We start from the raw sequence: 23,211 nt of genomic DNA, 5'->3' as shown, positions 1-23,211 counted from the left end.
TTATTTCTTGTGTTATTTCCCTAAGTGGTTCGAGCTGTCGCTGTGCATTCTCTTGCATTAATACATTAATTGGTGCCTTTGCGATTCGCTAGGACGCAGCGTATACAAACGCAGTCAGGTTTAAGTTCGTGGTTTATTGTCATTTCAATAGGCAGCAGCGCCTACAGCAGACAGTCATGTAATTGAGTGGGAAGCGCAATTAACGAGAAATCCAGCTAGGTGTTTTAATAACGTTCAACCTGTTAAGGTAACTGCGTCATTCTGCCAGTCCCCCACAACCCGCCCACTCTTCCCAAGATAGTTCGACAAATGCCATTTAATCGCATATTGAATTGCCAGGACACCCCTGGGCCCCTCCCCTTGGGGAGGGGCCCAGGGGTGTCCAGGCTAGGGTGTCCAGGGTGTTCAGAACAGCTAAGTTGCAACCTTGCTACCAAGCACAATGCCAAAAGATACCACGACACAGCATATCTTGTAATCAGTGCATGCCAGTAGAAACTCCGTAGCAACCCGCGTTATCCTTATAGTATCCTGGCTGCAAAGTCGTTGCAATGGGTATCCATCAAGTGGCCGTGCTCGACGCTGTTATGCTTGGCCGAGCAGGGTTCCGAGCAGAGTCAGAAACACGACGCCGCACGAGGAACAACCTCTACAGCGAAGCTGTATATGGCTAACCGATTCGTCCGTCCGTCTGTCGATCCCCTGTACTGCCTGTACGCGGAAACGAAAACTCCTCCGGAGCAACCCCGTGCGCATGCGCGAAAGGAAAGAGAGAGAGTCGCGCGATTAGGCAAACAGGCCTGGTAGAACCAGGCCTGTTTACTCTAATCCATGACGTCAAGCTACCTGACTCGAAATTTCCATTGAAAAGGCTGGCGTGACGAAAGCGGCGACGTCAAAATCACTGTTGCCTACTCAGAAGTATCCCTATTAGATTCTATGGCAGTCGGGCGAGGTAACAAGACGTCATCTAATCGGAGTGAAAATGTTTTGTGCTATCTAGGTGGAGTTGGATTAGCTGCGCCAGTAGTAACGTCGTTGCTCTCCGTCGCAGCCGAGCGTGCGCGCAGCAGTTTCTCTCCGGCTCCGAAATGGGTAGGCCACGTGTGATACGTACTCCTTAGGAGCAGGCAACTTTCGATCAGCAATACCACGAGCAGAACCGGGAACGAGCTCGTCTACGCCGAGCCGATGGTGCAGCCCATGCACACAAACAGGCTCGTGCAGCCGCGCGCAAACAGCTACTGGGTACCGAGGATCCGGCAGCCTACCAAGCCATCGTTTAATGAACAGTCGTGACTAACCCAGTGATAAACAAAGCGGACGCACGTTTCAGTTTCGCTGGTTGACCATCTGTATGGAGTCCTTGGGCGGTGACCTTTGTTTACAATTATTCAACTTTTTTTAATCCGACATAAATGTCGTACGATACGCAGACTACCCTCGGCATGGCTTCACTATCCTTTTTAATAGCCTTGCCGTGACGAAAGGAGGGAAACACAACCGCCTCGAAGACAACAACCGTGCGCGGCAGCACATTATCACGCCGAAGAAGTTCACCCAGCTTCAGCGATTAAGGAAAACCGATGCATGCTCGCGAGTGCAACGGCGCCCGATACAACTTTCTGTTGCGCAATACGTGTTACATCAAAGTGTTTTTCCGATCGTGACGGAAGCCCACAAATACATGAAAAATTACCGCGCGGCTGGCCGCTCGAGGCACTTTACGTATATTCGCGGGCTTCTTTCACGCTCGGAAAAATACTTTTATGCAGCAGTTATTGAACAACACAAAGCTGTATCGGGAGTTCTTCATGTTGCTGTACAATTTTGTCATTGACACTTTTCATCTAACTATAATATTTGAGAAGTCGATTAACTAATTAAGACTAATGTAATTAGGAGGAATGCAAAAAATAATCTGAGTATCTCCAAGCGACTGCAAACAACATTACCTTGGTTCTGTAGCTACGTGGCATTTGCATATTTTTAAATCTTGGTGCGTGATAGTTGGGACACCCTGTATACCTAGTGGCCAAAGTTGACTCCCCTCCCATAAACGACCATAAACATGCAAACCGCACAAAGGGGTGGGGGGGGGGGCAATTTGAACGAAGCTTTAAGGTTAAATTCTGGGATTTTACGTGCAAAAACCACGATATGATTATGAAGCACTCGGTAGTCTCCACGGGGAATACGGATTAATTTTGACCACCTGGGGTCACGTGCACCTAAATATATGTGTAAAAGTGGATTTCCATTTAGCCCCAATCGAATTTCGCGTATCTCAATGCACTTGGCGTGGTTGATCCATCGCCGCGCAACACGCTGTGCCCAGCTTTCCCCAGTGATCTCGTCCAGAGCTCGCCTCCTTTATTTCTAGCGCTTTCCAAAGGTGTTCCTTCTTTCCCCATGCTAGCTGTTAGCGTTAAGTGTGCGCGCCTTTGTACTGGCAGGAAAGCAAGAAGAAGCTGCTTGTGCGGAAGAACGAATGGTGCTCCAAGCTATAAAAAGCAAGAGTTAGATGAGAAGGCTGCTTCCTATCAAGAGTGGCACCCGCCGAATACTCATCGCACATGCCAATTCTTCAAAGGGCCGCAAAACACGACGCGCCGTGTTTCTGCCATGTAGATCCCACTGGTAATGTCCCACTGGTAATGTTAGTTTCTGGTAATGTCTCCGCTGCTTCACCGATGCTACGTTTCCCCAAATAATGCGGGTCGCTACCACTAACGAAAGCGTTCAAGTGGATTACCGACGAGCTAAAGAATGCCCTGAATGGAGCGTTATCTGTGTGCAAGAGTGCACGCCGATGGCGCCATGCACGATGTATCGTCGCCGGAGGAAACTTCTGGACGGTGCGAAAGCCACCGCGAAGCGACCTAGTGACAAGCTTGAGAAGTGAGGCGTTACATGGCTACCGATAATCACCACTCGTGCCAAAACGCAATTTGAAATAAACGAAGCGCCGCTCTCGCGAAAACAATTCCAATGAAAGATGTGACGCTACTCTAAGCGTCAAATCGAAGTTGCTCTGCCCAAGCACATTTCACTTTGAAGAGGTCGATTCATATCACAAGCGCGCGGGGGACACGATGATAATAGACAAGTGAGTTCCGAGACGTGTGCGTAGAGCTTTTTTTTTTTTTTTTGTGCCCGGCTAGGAGTTACTCACTATACGACAGCGCCACACCCGTCAAAGGAACGTATGAGCTGAGCGACGCATGCGAGGGCGTTTAATGTGGGCAAAAACACTTTGAAAGCGTAACAGTTGCATACCACCCAACAGTCTCAAAATGGTACGAAGTAAGAAATGCCCATTTCTTAAAGAACGTTATTTTGTTCTCGCAAAACAAATTATGCCATGCACTGAGAGTACTCTCGTTGCCGGGCAAGTAGTCTTTAATTTATGACAGTCACTGCTCCAGCTTGGCCAAGCATAAAGTGTCACTAATCCTAAAATAAGATCACAGCAGCACCTAGAGGCAGTGGACGCTTGCAAGAACGCATCGAGCATACGCAGTGCCGAGGTCGCCTGTTCGGGCACATGCCAGTGGTAGATACTCAGTGACCCAAGTTCTCTAACATGTTCTGTGCGACTGCTGCCACTAGGCGTCAGAGAGAGAGAGCCTTTGAAGGTGGCACTGCACCTTCAAATGAACTTTTTACGCCCGTCGCGGGCAGCTGCGGACGCATTCTTATATCGGAGGTCATGCCGAGGAGCCGCGTGCTCTAGGTCATGCGTCACATCCGGCGAGTGGTAAAGGCAGCTCTTTTGTCAGTTTCAGTATCCGAAAAGGCTATTCTCGCGTGCGTTTCGTGACGCTTCCACTCGTATTACAAAAGTCAAATTTTGCACGGAGGCTCTTTATCTACACCACGTTAAACTATAGGCCTTCTTACGGGGTGCAAAATGCTGTTTAAATGGAGTCAGCTGTAGCAGTTTTTCTAGTTGAATGAATGGTGGAGTTAAAAAAAAAATGATTATATGTGATATATAGGGATATATAAAGGGATATATATTATATTAAAATTTAATCCTACGTAGTGTTTTGAATAGTGTTTAAAATTTCACACATGAAATTAGAACTTTGAACACACCAGCCATCCCGATTTTGCTTTGTGCACAGTGGAGCCTCCTTTGTGACAGCGGTCAACGGTGAGGTGTCGGCTCGTAAAGTTCGCGTTCTATGTGACACCGTCTGTTTTTTTTTTTTTTTTTCTTTATTGCCGGAAGTTTCACCAAGCTAACACAAAGGGCATCATTTCTTGAAATAAGGTAAGTGATACATAAACATACACAAACACACATTCAACTTTGTGCGCATGCATATTGTGCGGTCAGTCACATTAAAATTAAATTATGGGGTTTTACGTGCTAAAACCACTTTCTGATTATGAGGCACGCCGTAGTGGGGGACTCCGGAAATTTCGACCACCTGGGGTTCTTTAACGTGCACCTAAATCTAAGTACACGGGTGTTTTCGCATTTCGCCCCCATCGAAATGCGGCCGCCGTGGCCGGGATTCGATCCCGCGACCTCGTGCTCAGCAGCCTAACACCATAGCCACTGAGCAACCACGGCGGGTGTCAGTCACATTGTGGCTGGCCATGTCCAGTTTAAAATTCCTATAATGTGGCGAGGGGCTCAATGCTCGCCAGCCAATCCGGAGGACATTCTTGTTGTTTAATTACATCAATGAACTTGGAAATATCGTCCCGGAAGAGCAGCCGCGTAGGCCGGCTGTCAGGCTCACAAAAGAAACCGGCCATTCGAGCCCTCCATAAACAGTATTGAGTGGGAGGGATAGAGCTACAAAAAAGAGACCGAACGACAAGAGCACCGTATTGTTAAAATAACTGATAGACGAGCATGATATTGCCGACGTTGCCAAATGTCTAGAAGGGGAACGCGAAGTGCAGTACACGCATTTTCAGGGCTCTAGCCATGCTCGGCTAGACAGGATTTACGTGTCCCTTCAAATCATACCTGCATGTAACATTTACACTGTACTACCTGTCTCTTTCTCGGACCATTGCTTAGTGAAATGCAATGTGGGTGGAAAAAAAAGATGTAATAGTTTTAACTGGGATCTGTGGAAATTCAACGCCACGCTACTACGTGACGAGCACTTTGTCCGTTTTGTGTCAGAAGCAATAAACGAGGTTAAACTGGATGGTAATAAGCAGATATGTGTTAATTGGGAATTACTAAAACAAAGTTTTAAAATAAAGGCCATCGAAAGAAGCAGCGTCTTGAAATACCGTGAAAAAATGAGAGAGAACGGGCTGAAGGAAACATTGCGGAAACTAATTGCGCTGGAAAGCAAACAGCCAGGTCTTTTTAAAGAAGACCTACTTAGGATAAAACAACAGCTGGAACAATTCGAGGAGAACCGCTATCGCGGGGCGCTCGTTCGAGCCAGAGCACAATCATGGGCCGTGGGTGAAACGCCCACGAAACGGGCGCTAGGTATCGAGCAGACGCATGCGCGGCGAAACGAAATAGAAGTGATTGAAGAGAATGGCCAAGAACTGAATGACCGGGAGAACATCGCAGGTGCTTTTCACCGGCATTACGAGCGGCTCTTTGCATACCAGCCAGTCGATATCGAGGCATACAGAGCAAACTATCTTTCTCGTATGCCTCAACTATCAGCGGAAACGAAGTCACTTCTAGAAGCACCCATTACGCATGCTGAAATAGAAAGTGCTATAGATAACCTGAGCCCTAATAAGTCGCCAGGCCCGGATGGTCTTGGCGCGGCCTTTTACAAAGCGTTTAAGAACGAGTTGGTGCCTTTGTTGAAAGCGTTGTTTGACGAAGTTTTTGCTACCAACAGATTACCACCGTCTTTCTCTGAAGCCCATACCGTCCTTATTCCTAAGACGAACCAAAAAGCAATGCTGAGGCTAGTCACAGCATACAGACCCATTTCATTGACCAACACGGATTACAAAGTTTTAATGAAAGTTCTTGCTAGCCGATTACAGTCAATAATTAAGGAACTTGTAGGACCGCACCAGACTTGTGGTATAAAGGGACGCACTATTGCGACAAATGTACACACGATGAGAGGCGTCTTGGAATGCTGTGACGATTTTCGATATGCCGTTGCGATCCTGCAGACAGATTTAGAAAAAGCCTTTGATTTTGTCCCACACGAAATTTTGTTATTATTTCTTCAGCACGTGAATGTAGGATCAATCATCGCTGATGGGGTAGCTCTGGCGTACCGGAACTGCTCAACACGGCTGATTATTAATAAGACACTGGGGGCCCCCATTAATATAGAGCGTTCCGTGCGCCAGGGGTGTCCTCTCAGCCCGCTTTTGTTTGCCATCTATCTAGAAAGCTTTTGTTTGGCAATCATTCAAAATAGTAGCATAAAGGGCTTCAAACTCATGGAAGCCGAAGTGAAACTCCTGGCATATGCAGACGATGTAGCGGTGTGCTGTACAACAAAAGAAAGCATTACAGAGGTAACAACCATTGTTAAACATTTCGGAAACACAACATGGAGCTTTGCAAATTGGAATAAGTGTCTCGGTTTTTGGCATGGTGAATGGCAGTCAACACCGGAAATGTTCGCCAACATTAGATGGATTAAAGCGCCAGCTAAATACTTGGGCGTTCCGCTCGAACATTACCGGCGGAATGAGGACTACTGGCTAGAAGAGGCCAAACGACTCAAGGAAAAAACAACAAATTGGAAAGGTGCTCATCTCTCGATGTTTGCGAGAGCTACTGTATGTAACTTGTTTTTAATAAGCAAAATATGGTACGTTATGCAAGTTTTCTGTTGCTCTCGTTTAAATGTGCAAAGGTTCCATAGAGTTTTTGCTGTGTTCATTTGGGCATCAGAATGGGAGAGGTGCAGCCGCACGAACTTATTTAGGAGAGTCAAGGACGGGGGCTTAGGCCTGCCACATCTTTTTGTGAAGCAGCTAGTAAACCGGTTTTCTTTTTTTCGAGACGTGCATGACCCCTTTCTGCGCACAATGTGCCAGTTACGACTGAACAAGCATCTGCCGATGTACGTGGTCTCCAATTTAAGTATGCCTGGTGCTCTTCGAGGGTACCTAAGGGAAGTCGTTGACAGTGTCCGTTTTCTGTCCGTACGTTTTTCTAATGATTATCTCTTTTCGGTGTCGCGGAAAAAATTGTACAGGGATGTAGTTGACATAATTATGCCGGTTCCGATGTACAGAGCCATAAACAGTGGAGGACAAGGAAACGACGTGTTAAAGCGTGTTAAGAAAATGCAGGTGCAGCCAAGCACTAAATCCTTTTTCTTTAAGTTGCATACCGGAACTTTGCCGGTACGGGCCTTTTTACAAGAGAAAGGTTTTTATTTACCATGGGGAGCAAATTGCCTTATATGTAAACATGTGACACCGTCTGTCAAAAGGGTGTTCTGCATCCGCTGCCATGGGCTCGAGTGGCGCTGGCTGTAATTGGGAACTTCGGATTCATTAGCGAATTTGACCTCAGCTAGTGATTATAGTAACGACAGTTTCGCGTGAGTCCTTGCCTTAGATTTTGTATATTTTGAGGCCGTTAAGTTATGCCTGGAGGTAAGTAATCCTTGCTCTCACATTAGGCCCATGTCAATGTGTAGCTCTTTCTTACTTCTAAGCGATTCACAGTGTTGCCAGTTGGATGTAGTAACCTATGTAGCGGGCCATCCGACAAAGCCGATAGGAAAGGAAGAATATATGATAAACCATTGATAATGTCGTATAGTTGATATTTGCCAGAACGACATAAATGTGACAAAACAGGACATGGAAGAAAAGTTATAAGTAGAAAGACCGAGCATAGAGCGATGTATTTGATCTAGACCTCGTTTCACTGTATGGAGTGGCGCATACCCACTATAGGCAATTGCTCAAGAATCGCATGAAGGGAAAGAAATGTCCTTCGGCGTTGTTCTGCGTGCAAAAGAAAAATTGCGAGAATAGCACCACCTAATATAATAACAATCGTTTACGCCCCTAAAATATTCGATGCTCATTTGCCTCTGAAAGCATATGACCACGAACAGGGGCTGTTTTCCCTGTGACGTGAAATTTCAATTTTTGTCACCACACAATACACCCTGAAATTAACTTTACTGCGGCAATATTTCCATTCGTCACACGTACGTCGCGAAACCACTCTCATATTTTGCCTGTGCTTCCTCTTCTTTTTTTTTTTTTTCGCGCCGCGAGACAACGAGAGAAAAAGACAAAACAGGGCGAGTCCGTGCAGAGTCTCGCGCCGACGCCAATGACCGTTGGTAGCATTCCAGACGTGTGCGATGCTAGGTAACCTCTAAATTTTTCTTCTGCACAATGGTGAGTAGTACGATGTTCTCGTTCTTTTCCCCAGGAATACACCGCGAAGAAGATAAAGCACTTGCTGTTTTTCGCCAGCACTGCCGCTTCGCTTTATACCTAGCTGCAGGCCGAGACATGCACGTTTCGTGTATTTCAGGTGTGTAGCGTCCGCCCGAGATGACAAGAAATGGACTAAATTGAGACATGCGGTAGTTCTTTCCCGGGTCCGGAGCGAGGATCTGCAAGAAGTGAGTGAAATCGCTAACGCAAGTGACGGGGGAAAGCGGAGCAACCCAGCCATCAAGCGCTGCGCTGAATTCCTGCAGGGCTGCTTCTGCTTCCTTTGGTCCGAGGCTGTGAGGGGAGGAAGACCATGGCGCCCTTGCATTGCCTCTTCGTCTTCGCCGCTCTCCTGCTGGCACCAACCGACGGCCTGCGTAAGGACTATGTGATAACAGCAGCTGCGTGCGGGTCAGTTTAACAGAGAGCAAATGTTTGCAGCCTCATCCAAGACGAAGGGTGTCCCCAAGACCAAGTGCCAGCGCTACCACGCCCTCAAACGCTTCAGTGCTTGCGGAGCCGTGGTTGGCCATGCAGTTCGCGAGAAGAGCCTCCTGGAAAACCCGAACCAGAACGCGACGTGCCAGTGAGTAGAGTTTACGAACTGGAGGTACTCCCTGTGCCTGCATAACAAGAAGCAAACACCGAGTTCAGAAAAAAAAAAAAAAAGAATACTGTTTCGAGAGAAAGTGCCATAATCAGGTTCGCGTTATTTTTGCTGCTTTACGTTAAGAGCAAAGGTTAATCAGCTGTACTACAGAAAATTAAGGCCCATTATAATTAACGGACCGCTTCAAATTACCATCTAAGCTGACATTCGGCTATAATATCCCAGAACCATACATGAAAAAGGGGGTCAGAGGAAGATAGAGACTTCACGTTTTCAGCACTGGGCGAAAAAGGGACGCCTGAGCCTGCAGTCATTGCCTGTATGCACCCCTCCCCCCTCCCCATTTCCCCAAGCCTCTAGTGCCTGTGTTGTCTACCTGCGGTCCTTTAGCTATTGATATTGCAGTCAGCGATTCGACAAAGGGCAACTTCGTCAAGGCAACAGCTGCTTTATTAGGCATGATTTATAAAGCTACTTTTCATATTATGACGAGAAGCCTAACCGAGCAGTTAGCACAGGGCAAAGAAGGTGGAAATGTTTAGCGCAGGCATTGTCATTCCACCCCCCATGCCAAATTAATTCTAATTAAGCTTTTAAGCTGTTGCGACTAAAGGTGTGCCGTGAACACTGCACTAAAGCATGCTGAGGGGGCGTAGTAAATTATCAGCGGTCCAACTTTCCTGAATTCACAACATCTTTCGTTCTCAAAAGCTGCCTGTCATTACAAGCCGATTTCGTTGGCATACAGTAGCTAGCAGGAATAACGCTTCTTATATCGTCACGTCAGGCAGCGCTGTTCTTCCTGTATGTTACTACTGCGTGTCGCAGGACGGATTCACGGGTTACAGCAAAATACACCATAATGGATGAACTCTCGATTTTGGGCGCCTGTGGCTATTTAACGGTGCAAATAAATCCTGGTGCACAGTTTATACATTCTGCTACAATCGAAATACAGTAACTGCGGCTGCAAAAAGATTTTCGTCGCCTTGTGTTTAGAATCAGAGTGCCTCAGGTGTTCAACCACCTTTAGTTTAGGATGACTTTACGCTTAGGAATGTGCGTACCTCTACTCGGCCATTTATTACATCTGCGAAGCCTTCTGATATTATTCTCCTAAGTATATCTGTAACTGCCGTCAGCTAAGAGTACGCCTAATCCCTTTGTCACGCAAGCACCCGTGAACTCCTTTTAACTCCTGCATCAATTACCTTTCGCTAAGGTAATTTAATGGAGCTTTTAGTGAAGTGAGTTCGACGATTCCCCTTGACGGTTCAAGGCAGTAATACTGATTCCACGATACTCCAGATACAACAAAAAAAAAATAATTTTTTGTCTGCATTAAGCTTACCCTTGCTCTTGATTACAATAATTTTGGTTGCGCACTAAATAAGTTCGAGCAATGGTTTATACATTTATACATTTATACTTGCTGCTGTCCTATACTGTCGAGCCAAAGATCTCCTCGATTCCACACACAGGCGCCATCTTTTACTTGTTCGCTGCGAGGTTGAGTGCGCGTTTGCCCTGTCGTGGTCTTGGCACGTCGCGCTTCACCACTGTGTACGAAATTACCTGTACCGAAAATGTGTAGGGTCCGTATCAGGGAAGGCTTACGAAGATCGCCGGGCGCAAAGTATTGTGTTCGTGGCACACGATAACTCGGACGCCACGATCCGCGCCTTCCTTCCTCGTTCGTGTGTGTCCTGCGCGCCCCGCAGTATGAACTAGTACAAAGTCACCCAAGTTTTAATTCTCTCACCGCGAAAACCAGTAGCCGTGCAACGCAGCCCACAAGAACATGGATAATCACATGGTTGCCAGCGTAGCTGTTAGCATCGCTATACGCTGAGAAAGTGAACTTTGTTTTTAAGCAAGCTGTGAATATTGCGCATAAACTGAGTATAGCGGTTTTTATTGAAACACCATTACAAGGCATAATTGTAGGTAACATTTTTGTGCGCGTACACAAAACTGAACAGCCTATTGGGCTCCTGGCGGTTTTTGGTGAAAACTCGTTGGTAGCCACGTGACACAACCACAATTCCCTTGAGATCGAATTTTTTTTTAAATAAGCCCCTTATAGTAAGTTAGTAAACGGGCGCCGGTATATTACGGGTAAAACGTGCTTTTTCAAAAATAAATTGGAGAAATTATGTTTGGGATTTTACTGCAGGAAAGCACAGGGATTCGACAAGTGCTTTCAAGACTCAATGCGCTTGACGCGTTGCGTGAGAAGCTCGGAGTTCAACTTTCATCTTCAGCATATCTCGTCCCTCGTCAACGAGATGTACAAAGAAACCTGCAGTTCAAGCGGGGAAACCAGTTCGAGTAAGTCACCGAATAAATGGAAAGTTTTATGGCTTCTGTAAGTGTTATACAGAGCGGCAAGACGAAGGCTGACAGCGAGAAGACAACACAAGAGCTGACTAACGAAAGTCAGCGCTTGTTATATCTTCTCGCTGTCAGTCTTCGTCTTACTCCGCTGTACCACACTTCAGAAGTTACGCAACACCAACTAGCCCGACGTCGCTGACTGCTGCAGAGAGTTTTAGCTTGGTGTTTAGTCCACGGCGCGATGGCCGATGCATCTTTACATTCGGCTGTGAGCCGCTCAGCGGGAGCACAAGTGCGAATTTTCATGCGAGCAGCGGAATGCCAAAACGCTGCTCTCGCTCAGCTGATAGCAAGGGTCCACCAGGCCTTTTTTCTTTCTTTTCTTTCTTAGGCGACGCGCTAATCAAAAATACGAAATAAACGCAGTTCTCTGCAGTGCCTGAGCGCATGAAACGTGAGCTAAAGGGAGGCTAAAGGCGCGGATACAGTCCGGCGTTTCTAACGTGCAAGGCAGCGGTCGGCGAAGTCGAATACCTCCCGCCGGCGACGCCAGGATCGCCGAAACTTTGCCCGCGGCGCGTTGAACGCGGCCCGCAGTAGCGCAGCGATGAGCTGTTGCTGCAGCGCATGCGCGCAAGTGCGCGGCCAGCTATCGCTTTTTAATTTGGCGAAGGCGCAAATTCAGCGCAATCTCTGCAGTGCACCAGAACTGTAGACCAGCATGCTGCCGGCCAGCCACGCTAGAGCGTGATGCACTGTGCTCTAGCGACTCTAGCGTGAGACCTACATGCTCTATTCCCGCGCCGGCAGCGACAGCTACATGACCACGTCGTATGCTTGTACCTGTCCTTCTGTTACCCATTTCACAGTGTGCACCTTTCTTCGAGAGCGCAGCAACTGAACACGTGCACAGGCTGCTCAACACGTGTTCTGCGCCGACGCAAGATCCAAAGAAAGAAACGCGCTGTGATTCTGCAGCTAGAATCACGGGAAGGGAATCCACCTAAAAATGTAATTATTGACATTTATTTCTGATCATGAAACATATACTTCAATGTGAAATCTGATGAAACCTATAGAAAGAAGCAGAAAGTGGCATGTTGTGATACCGAGAAGGCATCGTAAACTGTGAGCCATCCGACTTGCCCGGGTTCACACGTTGTGATCACAAAAGCTGCTTGTCATTGCCTGACGTTCTCATTTTCATATCATTCGCTATCCCAATAGGGTGCCCCGAAAGTTGACAATGCGACTGAAAACGCGGTAAAGAGCTCGCGCTGCCACACGTCAAATTTATGAGGCGAAACAGCCATAAGAAAAAGGGGGAGGGGCAACATTTAAACAACGCACGAACGCTAAAGGTAGCAGAAGGCCGCTTCTGCCAACATTCTGTCGTGCTCGAAGGTCACTGCTATGACGAAGCAAGGATGTATTTCCACCGTGTGATATGCCCTATATCTGCACTTTAAACTGCTAGTGGAACTGAGGTGCAGTCGCTTTTACATTTTTATGCAGTGTTGACGGACATGAGCACAGTGTGCGACATCCGAGTGGCGGTTGTGCGGTTCCTCGAGTGCACAAGTTCTTTCTACCTCGGTGAGCCTCAAACTGTCGCGCCGCAAAACCATAGCCAGGACCTGAGTACGACAACTCGTGGTGTGCACTTCGGTATCATCTTCGATGCGCCTGCTGTTGGTGGGACGCCGGATAAATACAACCGCCTACCATCCATTGAGTGCAGGTACGTAGCTATTTCTGTCACGTGGAACGGCTGCACAGATTGTGGAACTGGTCGAGCGGGCCCAACCACTTTGCTCCATAAGGCTTCTTCTTCAAGCAGCACACTAGCCGCAAACAACACGCGCATAATTATCTGTCCTTAGGCTATAGAGACCGTCTTAAAACATTGTCAGCTGCTTAGGTTTCCTTATACGTATGTATCTCCTGATGATATGTTTAGAGTAAATAATGAAGTATCGGATTCAGACATTCAGCCTGTCAAGGCTGAATCAGGTACCAGCCATTGCTCTAATTTATATTTGCAGTGCAAGTTGCTTGCACTCCTGCAGGGCACCCGTTTGCCTTTGTAAGAGTAGTTGACCAGTGCTCTTGCTCACGTTTCTTCAATACCGAAAATGTCAAATAAAAACAATACCATGTTCCTTCCTAGGGTTCCATATAGAAAACTGGCAGACTCCAGTGACCTTTTGTATCCATATACTCCATTAGAGTGAAGAGTAGTTATCAGGCCGTTTCCTTACTGATCTTTTCTCTGTCCACTGCATTTTGAGCAACTGCACTATATTTCGCTTGTCGTTCTTGAAGTAAAGCATCCAGCTCTGGGATTCTGCTTTTCCGGTTTTGCCCTTTTGACCTCGGTCAGTAATGCGAAGTCCCCCCACCGGCTGCGGCTCTCCATGCTCTGGCGAGCTTCTTCTCTTTTAGAGCGCAGCTCTTCGGTGGCCGTTCCTGCGGCGAGCGTCGGCATTGTCCCTCTTAACCGGGTGAACGAACGAAGCGAAGGATGAAAGCGAATACGGAGTCCAGCGGGATATGAAAGACTGCGATAGCGATGAGAACCCGAGGAGGAAAGCGAAGGAGAAGGGCACGGCGAAAGCGTGAGAAGAAAAGCGTAGTGCCGCGCAAGACGTGCCTTGCGGCGATGATGGCTGCGAGATGGAGCCAGTGTATAGCTCGCGTCGTCTGTATGGAAACAAAGTGCTGCATGAGCGGAGCTCTGTCTGCGGCGGCTGCTCTGAACTGCGCCCGCGCGTTACCCACGCGCCGCCTCTCGGGATCTCCCGATTAGCGAGGCAGTCGCGCCACATATCGCTCCGTTTGCAACGTGCCGCACGAGACAGATTGTCCGCGCTAACCAATACATGGGAAATGAAAACACATATACAATTGCACTCAAAGTTCGCGTTATAGGGAGCATCGTAATCGTTCATTTTTTTTTTTTGTGTGTGTGTGGCGGCACACTGCAGTGATAGCGAATCCAGCGCAAGTAATTTTTTTTTTGTACTGATCTCTGATCCTAGCACATCCTGTAAGAACCGCTCCTCGCACCCACCATGCCGAACCTATTTTCTGTCTATTGCGCATCATTCTGCGCAGTTCGGTAAATGTGATCAGACAGATACTGGCACGTTCGGCCCATATTCTAGCTTTTAACTGTTGATTGTCGTAGAATGCAGACGTGGAGAAGTGGTTAAAGAGCACGGCTTGAAGAAACATTGGCGTTGGTTCATTTCTCAGCATTACTACTCAGCATATATTATCTGAGAATCGTTACAAATAAGGGTGGAAATATACATTAAAGGCCATCTGCTAGCTCGTAATTGCTGTTAGCAGTAAAATCAATGACGCAAGCGGTCGGGTGTTTGCCTTTTATCAACTGTAATTTACAAGGCAATAGCTCCGAAAGGAAAAAAAGACGCACTGAATTATATTATGTGTTTGAAGCAACTCTCTTTTTTTTTACAGGCGAAGCGCGAAGTTTAGGAACTGCATAGACAACATTCACCTTTATTCGGAATGCGGCATTGGGACGGAAGTACACTCTCATCTCAAATACCTGGCGAATATTGTGACTCGCAAAGTCGCTGGAAAGTGCAGCCAACAAACACGTGAGGGATAATCTGTTTCACTTTGGCAACTCATTGCCCGATTTGAAATGCGACAAGCCATAAAAGCTGACCTGTGTTTGTTCGCAGAAATACCTGACCTCGACTGCCAGTTGCTGCCGTTTCTGAGGAAATTTCTGCACTGCGGAGTAAACAGATACGAGACAACGGGGGACCGCGTCGATCATGATATCTGCACGTATGTTTGGTTCGAATAATTCACAAGCCGATTCAAGATGCTGTGTATAATAGTGGCAAAAAACTTTAGCACTGTAGAAAAATGCTTCACATTTTTCCACTGGGAAACTTGCTTGCTAAACCAGGGGCCCTATAACGTAAAACTATTCCAATATGTTTCTATTCCAATCTCCTGACGTCAAATTTGCGTAACCACCAACGCAAGCACCGGGCGGTCACCCGCAGGGTTGTCTGAACAGACCAATCAAACGCTCTCCTCGTTCATAGGAGGTCCCTTTTCTTTGCTTGAATAACGAATAACATTGCCTACACTGAGCGGCTTGTCGTATCTAATTGGCTGCCAAGAGGCGAGGAGAACGCTCAAGTGGAGAGGGATTCGATGGGGCCGAGCCACTGCACTGAAAGTCGATAACCGGATGAAGAGGGTGGTGCCGGCGTCTATGATTGGTCGGCTTTCCCTTACTTAGCTTGCGGTGGCTGGTCGAAAATCGCGGCGGCATGGAACGGAAGCTCAAGGATGACGCTAAAACGGACCCTCAGCAAAGAAGAGTTGGCAGAATGTGGGGGTAAACGTGCCGGAAGTGCTCGAAAACGTTACGCGGCCACGCAAGAAGTTTTATTATACGCAAATACACCCGTGCTCTCCGGCAGGTGCGAGTAGCCAGCGTCTGAACGATCGGCGGCAGCCATCTTCTATTCCTTTCGGAACGGGGCAGCCTGCGGCTATTCCGAAGAAAATTCAGTTTTGTTCGGCATATTAATGCATCTTTATCGCGTGCACGTCACGTTGACGCGGTGAGTTCTTGCGGTTTTGTGACGTCGCGTGACAGGCAGGTGAAGTGAGTGCAGCCCGAAAACTTTTTACCAATAGCCGAAGGCTAATGGCGAAAAGGGATCGAATCAGAAATAACTGTTTTTCTTTTTTCTGTCAAATCATGCATAATCAGTGTGTACACGTCATATCAGATGGGGAGGTATCGCGGTTTTCGTGACGCCGCGTGACAGACAGGTGAAGTCGGGGTGGTCGAAAAAAAGTTTGACCAATCGGTGAGGGCTGATAGCAGAATTGGAATAGAAAAGTTTGGAATAGTTTTACGTTATAGCGCCCCAGTTTGCTTGAATAGTAAATATTAGAGCTAGGACAGATTTAAAAGCGGCTGAGACATAAGGTCTCGCAGGAAGCAAATTGATGAAGAGTTTGAAAAACGAGTGGTTTCAAACATGAACTTTCAGTAAAAGTGGTTTGAAAGCGTACACAAGTACTGTTTATACATGACGGATCTATCAATAAGGCCAATGCATAATCGTACTCTTGCTAAATTGGTTTGAATGTATGGTCACACAATAACGCTTGTCACACATTCCACTACGCCTCCGCTAATGCTCATATGCTATACCAAGGTTTTAGAGTGCAACTCTTAGGCACCCGTTCCTGCGGCGAGCGTCGGCGTTGCCCCTCGTAACCGAGCGAACGAACACAGCAAAGGATGAAAAGGAACGCGGAGAGCAGGGGAAGATGAAAGACGGCGATAGCGAAGAGGGTGCGCGGAGGAGGAAGGTGTGGCGAAAGCGTGAGAAGAGCACATTGCCGCGTAAGACGCGCTTTGCAGTGACGATGGCTACGAGATGGCGCCAGAGCAGTGCGCGTCGTCTGTATGGAAACAAAGCGCTGCATGAGCGGAGGACTGTCTGTGGCAGCTGCTCTTAATCGCGCCCACGCGTCAGCTACGCGCCGACTCACGTCCTCCCGATTAGCGAGCCAGTCGTGCCACACAGCTCCGTTTGCAACGTAAAGCACGAGACAGATTGTGCGCGCCAGCCAATATATCACGAAATGAAAACACATATACAGCTGCGCAAAAATTTCGCATTAGGGAGTATCGTAATGGTCGGGGATTTTTTTATACAGCGTTTAAATAGTTGAACACAAATACACATAACAAACCTAATGTGATATGTCGGCGGCATATGCCAGCATTTCTATGCAATTTATCATAAAATCATGAGCCTTCTTTTTAAATAAAAGGACTGCTGCTTTTGGTGCTCCATGCGGTCTAAAGAGAGTATTATTCACCGCCGCTCTTGGTCTTTGTATGATCCGCTTTTAACGAGGGACTGATTAACCTTCGTTGAAGTTTTGGGCACGGGGAGTAACGCAAACTAATGACAACCGCTTTTCCTGCGACATAGAGGTGCTACCAATTTACTAGTCACTTAGCTGCCGCTAGTAACATAGTTGTCTTTGAGTGACAACGCCTCTCGCTTCAATATGCTTAACAATAAGCCCAAAATCCAGCATGTCGTCATATGCACAGTTTTTCTTCTTTTCAGTCAAGTACTTTCCTACAAGGAATGCGTCGCAGCTGCCGAACGTGTAACACACTGCAACATGAGAAACCTCTCCCTAAGCTACCACCTTACTTATCTCCACAAAGTCATGACAAACGTGAACACCAGCTGCAACGGCGTTAGAAGTAAGCTAATCGGCTTGCAGAGGCAGCGTTCAGTACAATATGAACTGCTTGTAATTGACCGTTTTCTCTTTTAGACGTTGAAACTTCTGTCTACAAAGAGACGTGCAAACGAACGACGCTGTTCAATAACTACTTCTCCTGTGGAATGGAGGTCCAAGCACGCCTTGAAGGGCTGAAGAAAGGTGACAAGGAACGATGCAGGCAAGCCGCAGTTTCACATACAAAGAACAAAGAAAGAAATTACGCAAGCAGTTGGAGCGTTGATGTAGCGTCTACTATGCTTTAGTGAAAGGATGAAAGTCTAGTGCGGCGTTTCACATGAGTTTAGCGTGCGCACTGTGGATAGGTTATAATAACGAATCTTTGGAATTGCTCTTAAAGCATCGTACCTGTAACTGTTTATTGCTCCTTTTTTTTTAATCCAGGATTTCCCAAAACTTCGAGAAATGCTTCATCAACGCCAAAGAGCAGTCGGGGTGCCTTTTGGCCGATGAAGCGACCAGCATCATGAGTGCCCTGCTAGACACGTGGAAAAAAGAGCACGCAAAAGAGTGCTCAGATTTTGACGTGACGCCTCCCCGAGGAGCGCAAGTCGAGTGCCTGACGGGCACTGCAGTGCGCAAGGTGTTCCTATGTGGCCTTAGTTTTCAGACAGCCGTACGGGAAGTGAAGTTCTCGCCGCTGGAGATGTCTCCAGAGGTGTGCCGGCGGCTGGAGGAGATGAATGCCTGCATCTCCGAAGTGAAAAGCCGCACGCAGTGCGCCATGTCTGAACTGCACGCTCACGTCGCGCCATTGCTGCAGCCGTTCACCACTGACTACGCGAAGAGGTGCGAGAAGGTCGTGTGGTCGAACATGTCCGCTCCGATGATGTCTCCTAATTCGCCGGCGTGTCGACGGCTTCCAGCACTGAAGCGCATATTCCACTGTGGTTTGAGCTTCAGCAGAATACTTGAAGAAATGGAGCTGGTACACCAGAAGGCCGAAGTACTCTGTCCGCTATTGAAGAAATATGAAACGTGTGTTCCGGACTCGGCGAGCGAGCTTGGATGCAAAGATGACCCTGTAATGAAAGGACACGTGAGAAGCTTCGGCAGGATACTGCACAGGCAATATTACGAGGCTTGTCTGAGAAGCCGAAGGGGGGCACCGGTACGCTTACAAAGTTGGCGAAGAGGGAGGGTAAGCAACGAAAATGGCAGTCGCGATATACTTGGTAACGTGAACGTGCTGAAGCAAGAACTAAAGCGCGGTGGGAATGTCTCTGCTGCCATTAAACAACAAATGTTAAGCCAAGTTATGGAAGATTACTACGGTCCAGATTACGATGAGTACGTTGAAGAAGAAGACAAAGTACCAGACAGCCTTGATGTCAAGCCTGCCTATGATTATGCCGATCGCGAAGCAACTTCGAAAACAAGAAAACAGGATGCACCGCAAAGAATCGCACAATTATCACCCGAAGGAATTGCCCACAATTCATCAGTGACTATGCAGAAACAAGACGGAAATACCGAACCTAGAAAAAACCAAGAGTTCTGGGCAGGTGTCGAGCGGGCACGGAAACTCAGGTCGCAACACAGATATGAATCGGGGTCCCGAGCGCTTGTCCAGGATCTCAATAGTAAAGGAGCTAACCGAGATTTTGCGCGACCCGGAGCGTACTTCATAGACCAATTGGGTAACCCACCAGATTACAACAGTGATAACTATGTCAGAAATAAAGATGAAGCTCAGGATTCTGATAGCAAGTTTATCAGTCAACCACTTACTGAAAATTTCAGGAACTCTCCAGTCAAATTGCCAATTTATAAATCAATGCGGAATGTACCGCGTGCAGCAAGGCAAGGAGAGCGCGATGCAGAAGGTTGGAGAGGGGTGCCTCCATTGAGTCGGGAAGAAGAACTGGAAATGTACGAGGATACAAGAGGAATGGCAGAGCTACTGCAGAAACAGAGGGAAAGGCACTACAGTCGGTACAAGGGCAGGGACAACCTCAATCCTAAATCCGACATGCAGAGAGCAGGGAAAGATCCCGCCCACAGGTACGCCGTCTCTGGCGATGAAGTATTCAGGGGTGGTTTCAGCAATGTCAAAGGTTCATTTAACAGAAGTTTAGCGTACTACGACTACAACGGAGGAGCAGACACTAGGCGCTTCAGAGCTGACCACGGGATGCGTCATATTGAGCGCTATCCGTACATCAGGCATTACGCACCTAATGAAAGGACTGGGAAAGAACAGCAAGATGAAAGGCGACACAAGACTGTGCAGCTCGACAGGCGGGTGATCGGCTTGCAGCGCCGTGGACATGCATACAAAAGTACCGACTACGATCTTAGTGAATACGAGAAACCGGCACTCGGCCACTTACCACATATGGACGGTGAAGAAGAACTGGTGTCAAGGGACGTGGTGTCATTCCCAGAAGACGATGCTCCCGTACTGCCTAACGACGAATCTCTTAGTCAAGACGTAAAGCAGATGGGTCCTCGCAGAGCCATTTCAGTGAGACGTCACGATAACAAAGCTTATCCAGACGCTCCCAGGAACTTGCAGGTGGCACTTGGTATGGGAGACGTGAATTATGCCCCTGATGGAACGTTTTCTTTATCTGACAGCGTGTCTGGCGCAAAATTACCCAGGCACGATGGTGCGGACGCTTTGACCGAAGAGAAAGACCAAATGTCTCAGAATCATCGACAAGGAGCACCGTTACGTTACTATCCTCGGCGATTAGCTTCAAATATGTTTCGTGCAAGAGCGGGCCTGCCTACTGACCCTCGATCTGCTGTTGGGATTATGCAAGAAGACTATGACAGAGGAGTGAGAGATTATAATAAAGCTTCACTAAAGATCAGTGACGGGCCTCCTGCTCCGACGAAGGAAGAAATGCCTCCCAGTCTGAATGCCATGAAACGACTTAGCGCCCATGATCGGATTCCGTCGCCAAACAACCCAAATTTTCAAGTACCAGGAGAGACGTCCGGAAACGTGCGGTCATTTCAACGCAAACCTACTTTTAAAAAACCTAACTACAAGGAAATAGAGCCGCACGAAATGGACTCGTATCCGGATGAACTTCGGCCCTTCCCGAGCCCATCGCAGCGTCATTCTAACGACTCGAACTACGTTGGCCCCAATAGTTTTCTTCCAGAGCCAGGCCTGCGGTCGCCTAAAGAGAAGGTTGTGCCCGACTTTCTTGGAGAGACAAAAGAGCGCGCCGCATTACCAGAAGCACGACCAAGGAAAGACGAGTTGTCACATCGCAGGTCAGTAAACTCTCCGGGAAGTCGCATGAAAGACGTGAAAAGGGAAAGAGACTTCAATGACGGTCAAGAAGGTAACGATGAGGGCTTCGTGCACCAAGGCGCTAAAGGACAGAAGCGATTCTTTGACATTAAAAAGAGAAGGCGTGAGCCGAGGCTTGGGTTCCCATACGTGAGGCACATCGACGAATCGCCTGGGTTACTGCTTGATAAGAACGACGAGGCAGCCGGCAGTGCTATCCCGAAGCCGCCGCGCCAAAACACTAACCTTCAGCTAAACCAATACGAGCTAGAGAGAAAAATGAAGAAGAAGCTTGTAAAGGACGACCTAGAGGAAATTATAAGTAAACATAAAGAAGAAAGCGACAGCAAGGCAGACATGATGCTTTTTCCGAATGAGCATCTCGTTCGCGATGATAGAGTTGTGCGGGACTTTGATGGTAAGGCTCTGGAGGAAAATAAGGACTACTACGAAATAGACGCAAAGCTTGAGAGCGACAGTGGAGATCGATCTTCAATGTGGAGCGCTGGAAGAGACGACATTAAGGAAGAACTACTAAGAAAACACATTGAAGGCACGGAAAAACGGCCGGACCCTTTACTTGGAGAACTGAGCAAGCGGAACGCTTGGTATACCGATGACATTTGGAGTGATAACAACGACCTTTTCGGTATGGAGAGGCTACTGTCTGACCAGCGTCGAGATTTCGCCGACAATGTTACAGACGAAGACGAAATGTCGCGTAAGTGTTCGACTTAAGTTTAATTATTGAAGTGAGAAAGTAAAAATATCTTCGACAAAGGCACTTTTTTGTCGCAACTCGATGTCTTTCTTGTATCACAAAAGCAACAAAATACCCACGTTTTTAATTCGCAATACTGCTAGATGTTGCTTCGCAATGCTATTCGGTGGAGCAATACCCTACTATAATAACTTTTCATTTCACTTCTCTGCCATACATAGAATGTCACCTGCACAATCTTCAAAGAAGATCTGCTGCCTGTGTACGGGTATTTGAAGATGACTTTAAAGCTGTAGGCAACGGGACCATACGTCATTTCGAAGTTCAATCCTTGACACCACAGATCCGGAAGTCGGTGTGTTCGTAAGTGACATAATCACGATTCATTGCCGTATTACTGCCTTAACAGGAAACCTCACTCTATTATTTCTTGCTTATCTAAATATTTAAATTTTTAGTTGGGAGACACAGTCGTCATAAAAAAAAAAAGATTTATACCAAGTTATGGCTCTCTGCTTTGTTGATGGCAATAACTTAGAGCAATTTATTGCCCAGTATTATGGAATTTGATGTAAAGGCAGTGCTGTGATATTTATGTTTAAACATTTTCAGGCCTACGATTAAAGGAATTCAGTTGACACATCTGCCAAGCTGGAATAGTTGCTTGGAATACATCGTTTACACATGTTCATGTAACTGTGACCTCATTCACGAAGTTTGATTTATTCGTCATTGCTCTTTTTCATTGGCTGGCCACCTTCACTAATATGTACATCATCATTATTGGATGGAATTCAGTTTAGTTTTGTTTACCTATACGTTTTGTGTCGGAAAACTATTCACGTTGCGGTTTTCTTTTGTTCTCGCTTATCTAATGTGAACTACTTCGCAGGCATGCACGTGATTTTTCCCAGTGCATCAACCTCTTCGCACAGAAGTACCGTTGCGTTGACAGCCAGGAGTTGATCAAGAATTTGACCGATGATCACCTCAAGAAAGCTGGTGTCATGTTCTGCGACTCCAGCACTGTGCGCATTTCCTTCGAGCTCGTGATAGCTGCTGTCTTGTTGCACTTCCTTCGCGTGTGACGAAGAAGCGCGAACGTTATCAGTGTAGAAGTCATCGGTGCGGTTTGCGGAGGACAAAAATTGCCCGAACAACTACAAAATAAATATTTCAGGCGGCACTAAAGGAGGATTTGAACGTCTAATTCGTCAAGTACTGCGTGCCTCGACCCCCTCAATAAACATCATGAAGACATAATTTCATGTCTCCCTACTGCAGAACTGCAGAAACAAAATACTGTAACACGACCCCTAAACGGGCGTGTAACTTGTGTTTTGAAATTTTAAACTGAATGCTCCAACGTGTAATCCATCCATCTTCAACAGGCAAACAAATTGGCAGACCAATGAATGAATGGTTTCACGATGGTCTCGCATACCAGGGATAAAATATTGCAATGTCCGCGACAGTTGAGTCTTGCGGTATGCTCAATCTACTTCCTTGAACTTTCTAGCAATAGACGAGTTAAAGTCTGGGTAATACTGCGTGTGAACCATCTCGAGGGAG

General features: G+C 47.2%; 1 protein-coding gene across 1 annotated transcript; it reads left to right on the top strand.

The window, feature by feature from the left end:
- Window positions 1-7,960: 7,960 nt before the first annotated feature.
- Window positions 7,961-22,830, top strand: LOC126543288 (uncharacterized). The gene is made up of 13 exons (XM_055061820.2): window positions 7,961-8,340; window positions 8,480-8,570; window positions 8,649-8,759; window positions 8,824-8,968; window positions 11,169-11,323; window positions 12,845-13,070; window positions 14,816-14,958; window positions 15,046-15,154; window positions 17,485-17,627; window positions 17,702-17,828; window positions 18,053-21,639; window positions 21,861-22,002; window positions 22,532-22,830. Exons 3-13 carry the CDS (start codon window positions 8,696-8,698, stop codon window positions 22,725-22,727), a joined length of 5,037 nt encoding a protein of 1,678 aa, XP_054917795.1. The 5' UTR covers window positions 7,961-8,340; window positions 8,480-8,570; window positions 8,649-8,695; the 3' UTR covers window positions 22,728-22,830.
- Window positions 22,831-23,211: the final 381 nt, after the last annotated feature.

Source organism: Dermacentor andersoni, chromosome 1, assembly GCF_023375885.2.
Source record: "Dermacentor andersoni chromosome 1, qqDerAnde1_hic_scaffold, whole genome shotgun sequence".
Classification (NCBI taxonomy): domain Eukaryota; kingdom Metazoa; phylum Arthropoda; class Arachnida; order Ixodida; family Ixodidae; genus Dermacentor; species Dermacentor andersoni.
This window is presented reverse-complemented; position numbering and strand designations above follow the sequence as displayed.

Bases quoted from the DNA above. Each gene is read 5' to 3' on its own strand.
- LOC126543288 (XM_055061820.2), top strand. From the start codon at position 8,696: ATGGCGCCCTTGCATTGCCTCTTCGTCTTCGCCGCTCTCCTGCTGGCA. The intron at 11,324-12,844 runs GTAAGTCACCGA...ATTTTTATGCAG, and splicing joins AAGCGGGGAAACCAGTTCGA to TGTTGACGGACATGAGCACA. The intron at 13,071-14,815 runs GTACGTAGCTAT...TTTTTTTTACAG, and splicing joins CTACCATCCATTGAGTGCAG to GCGAAGCGCGAAGTTTAGGA.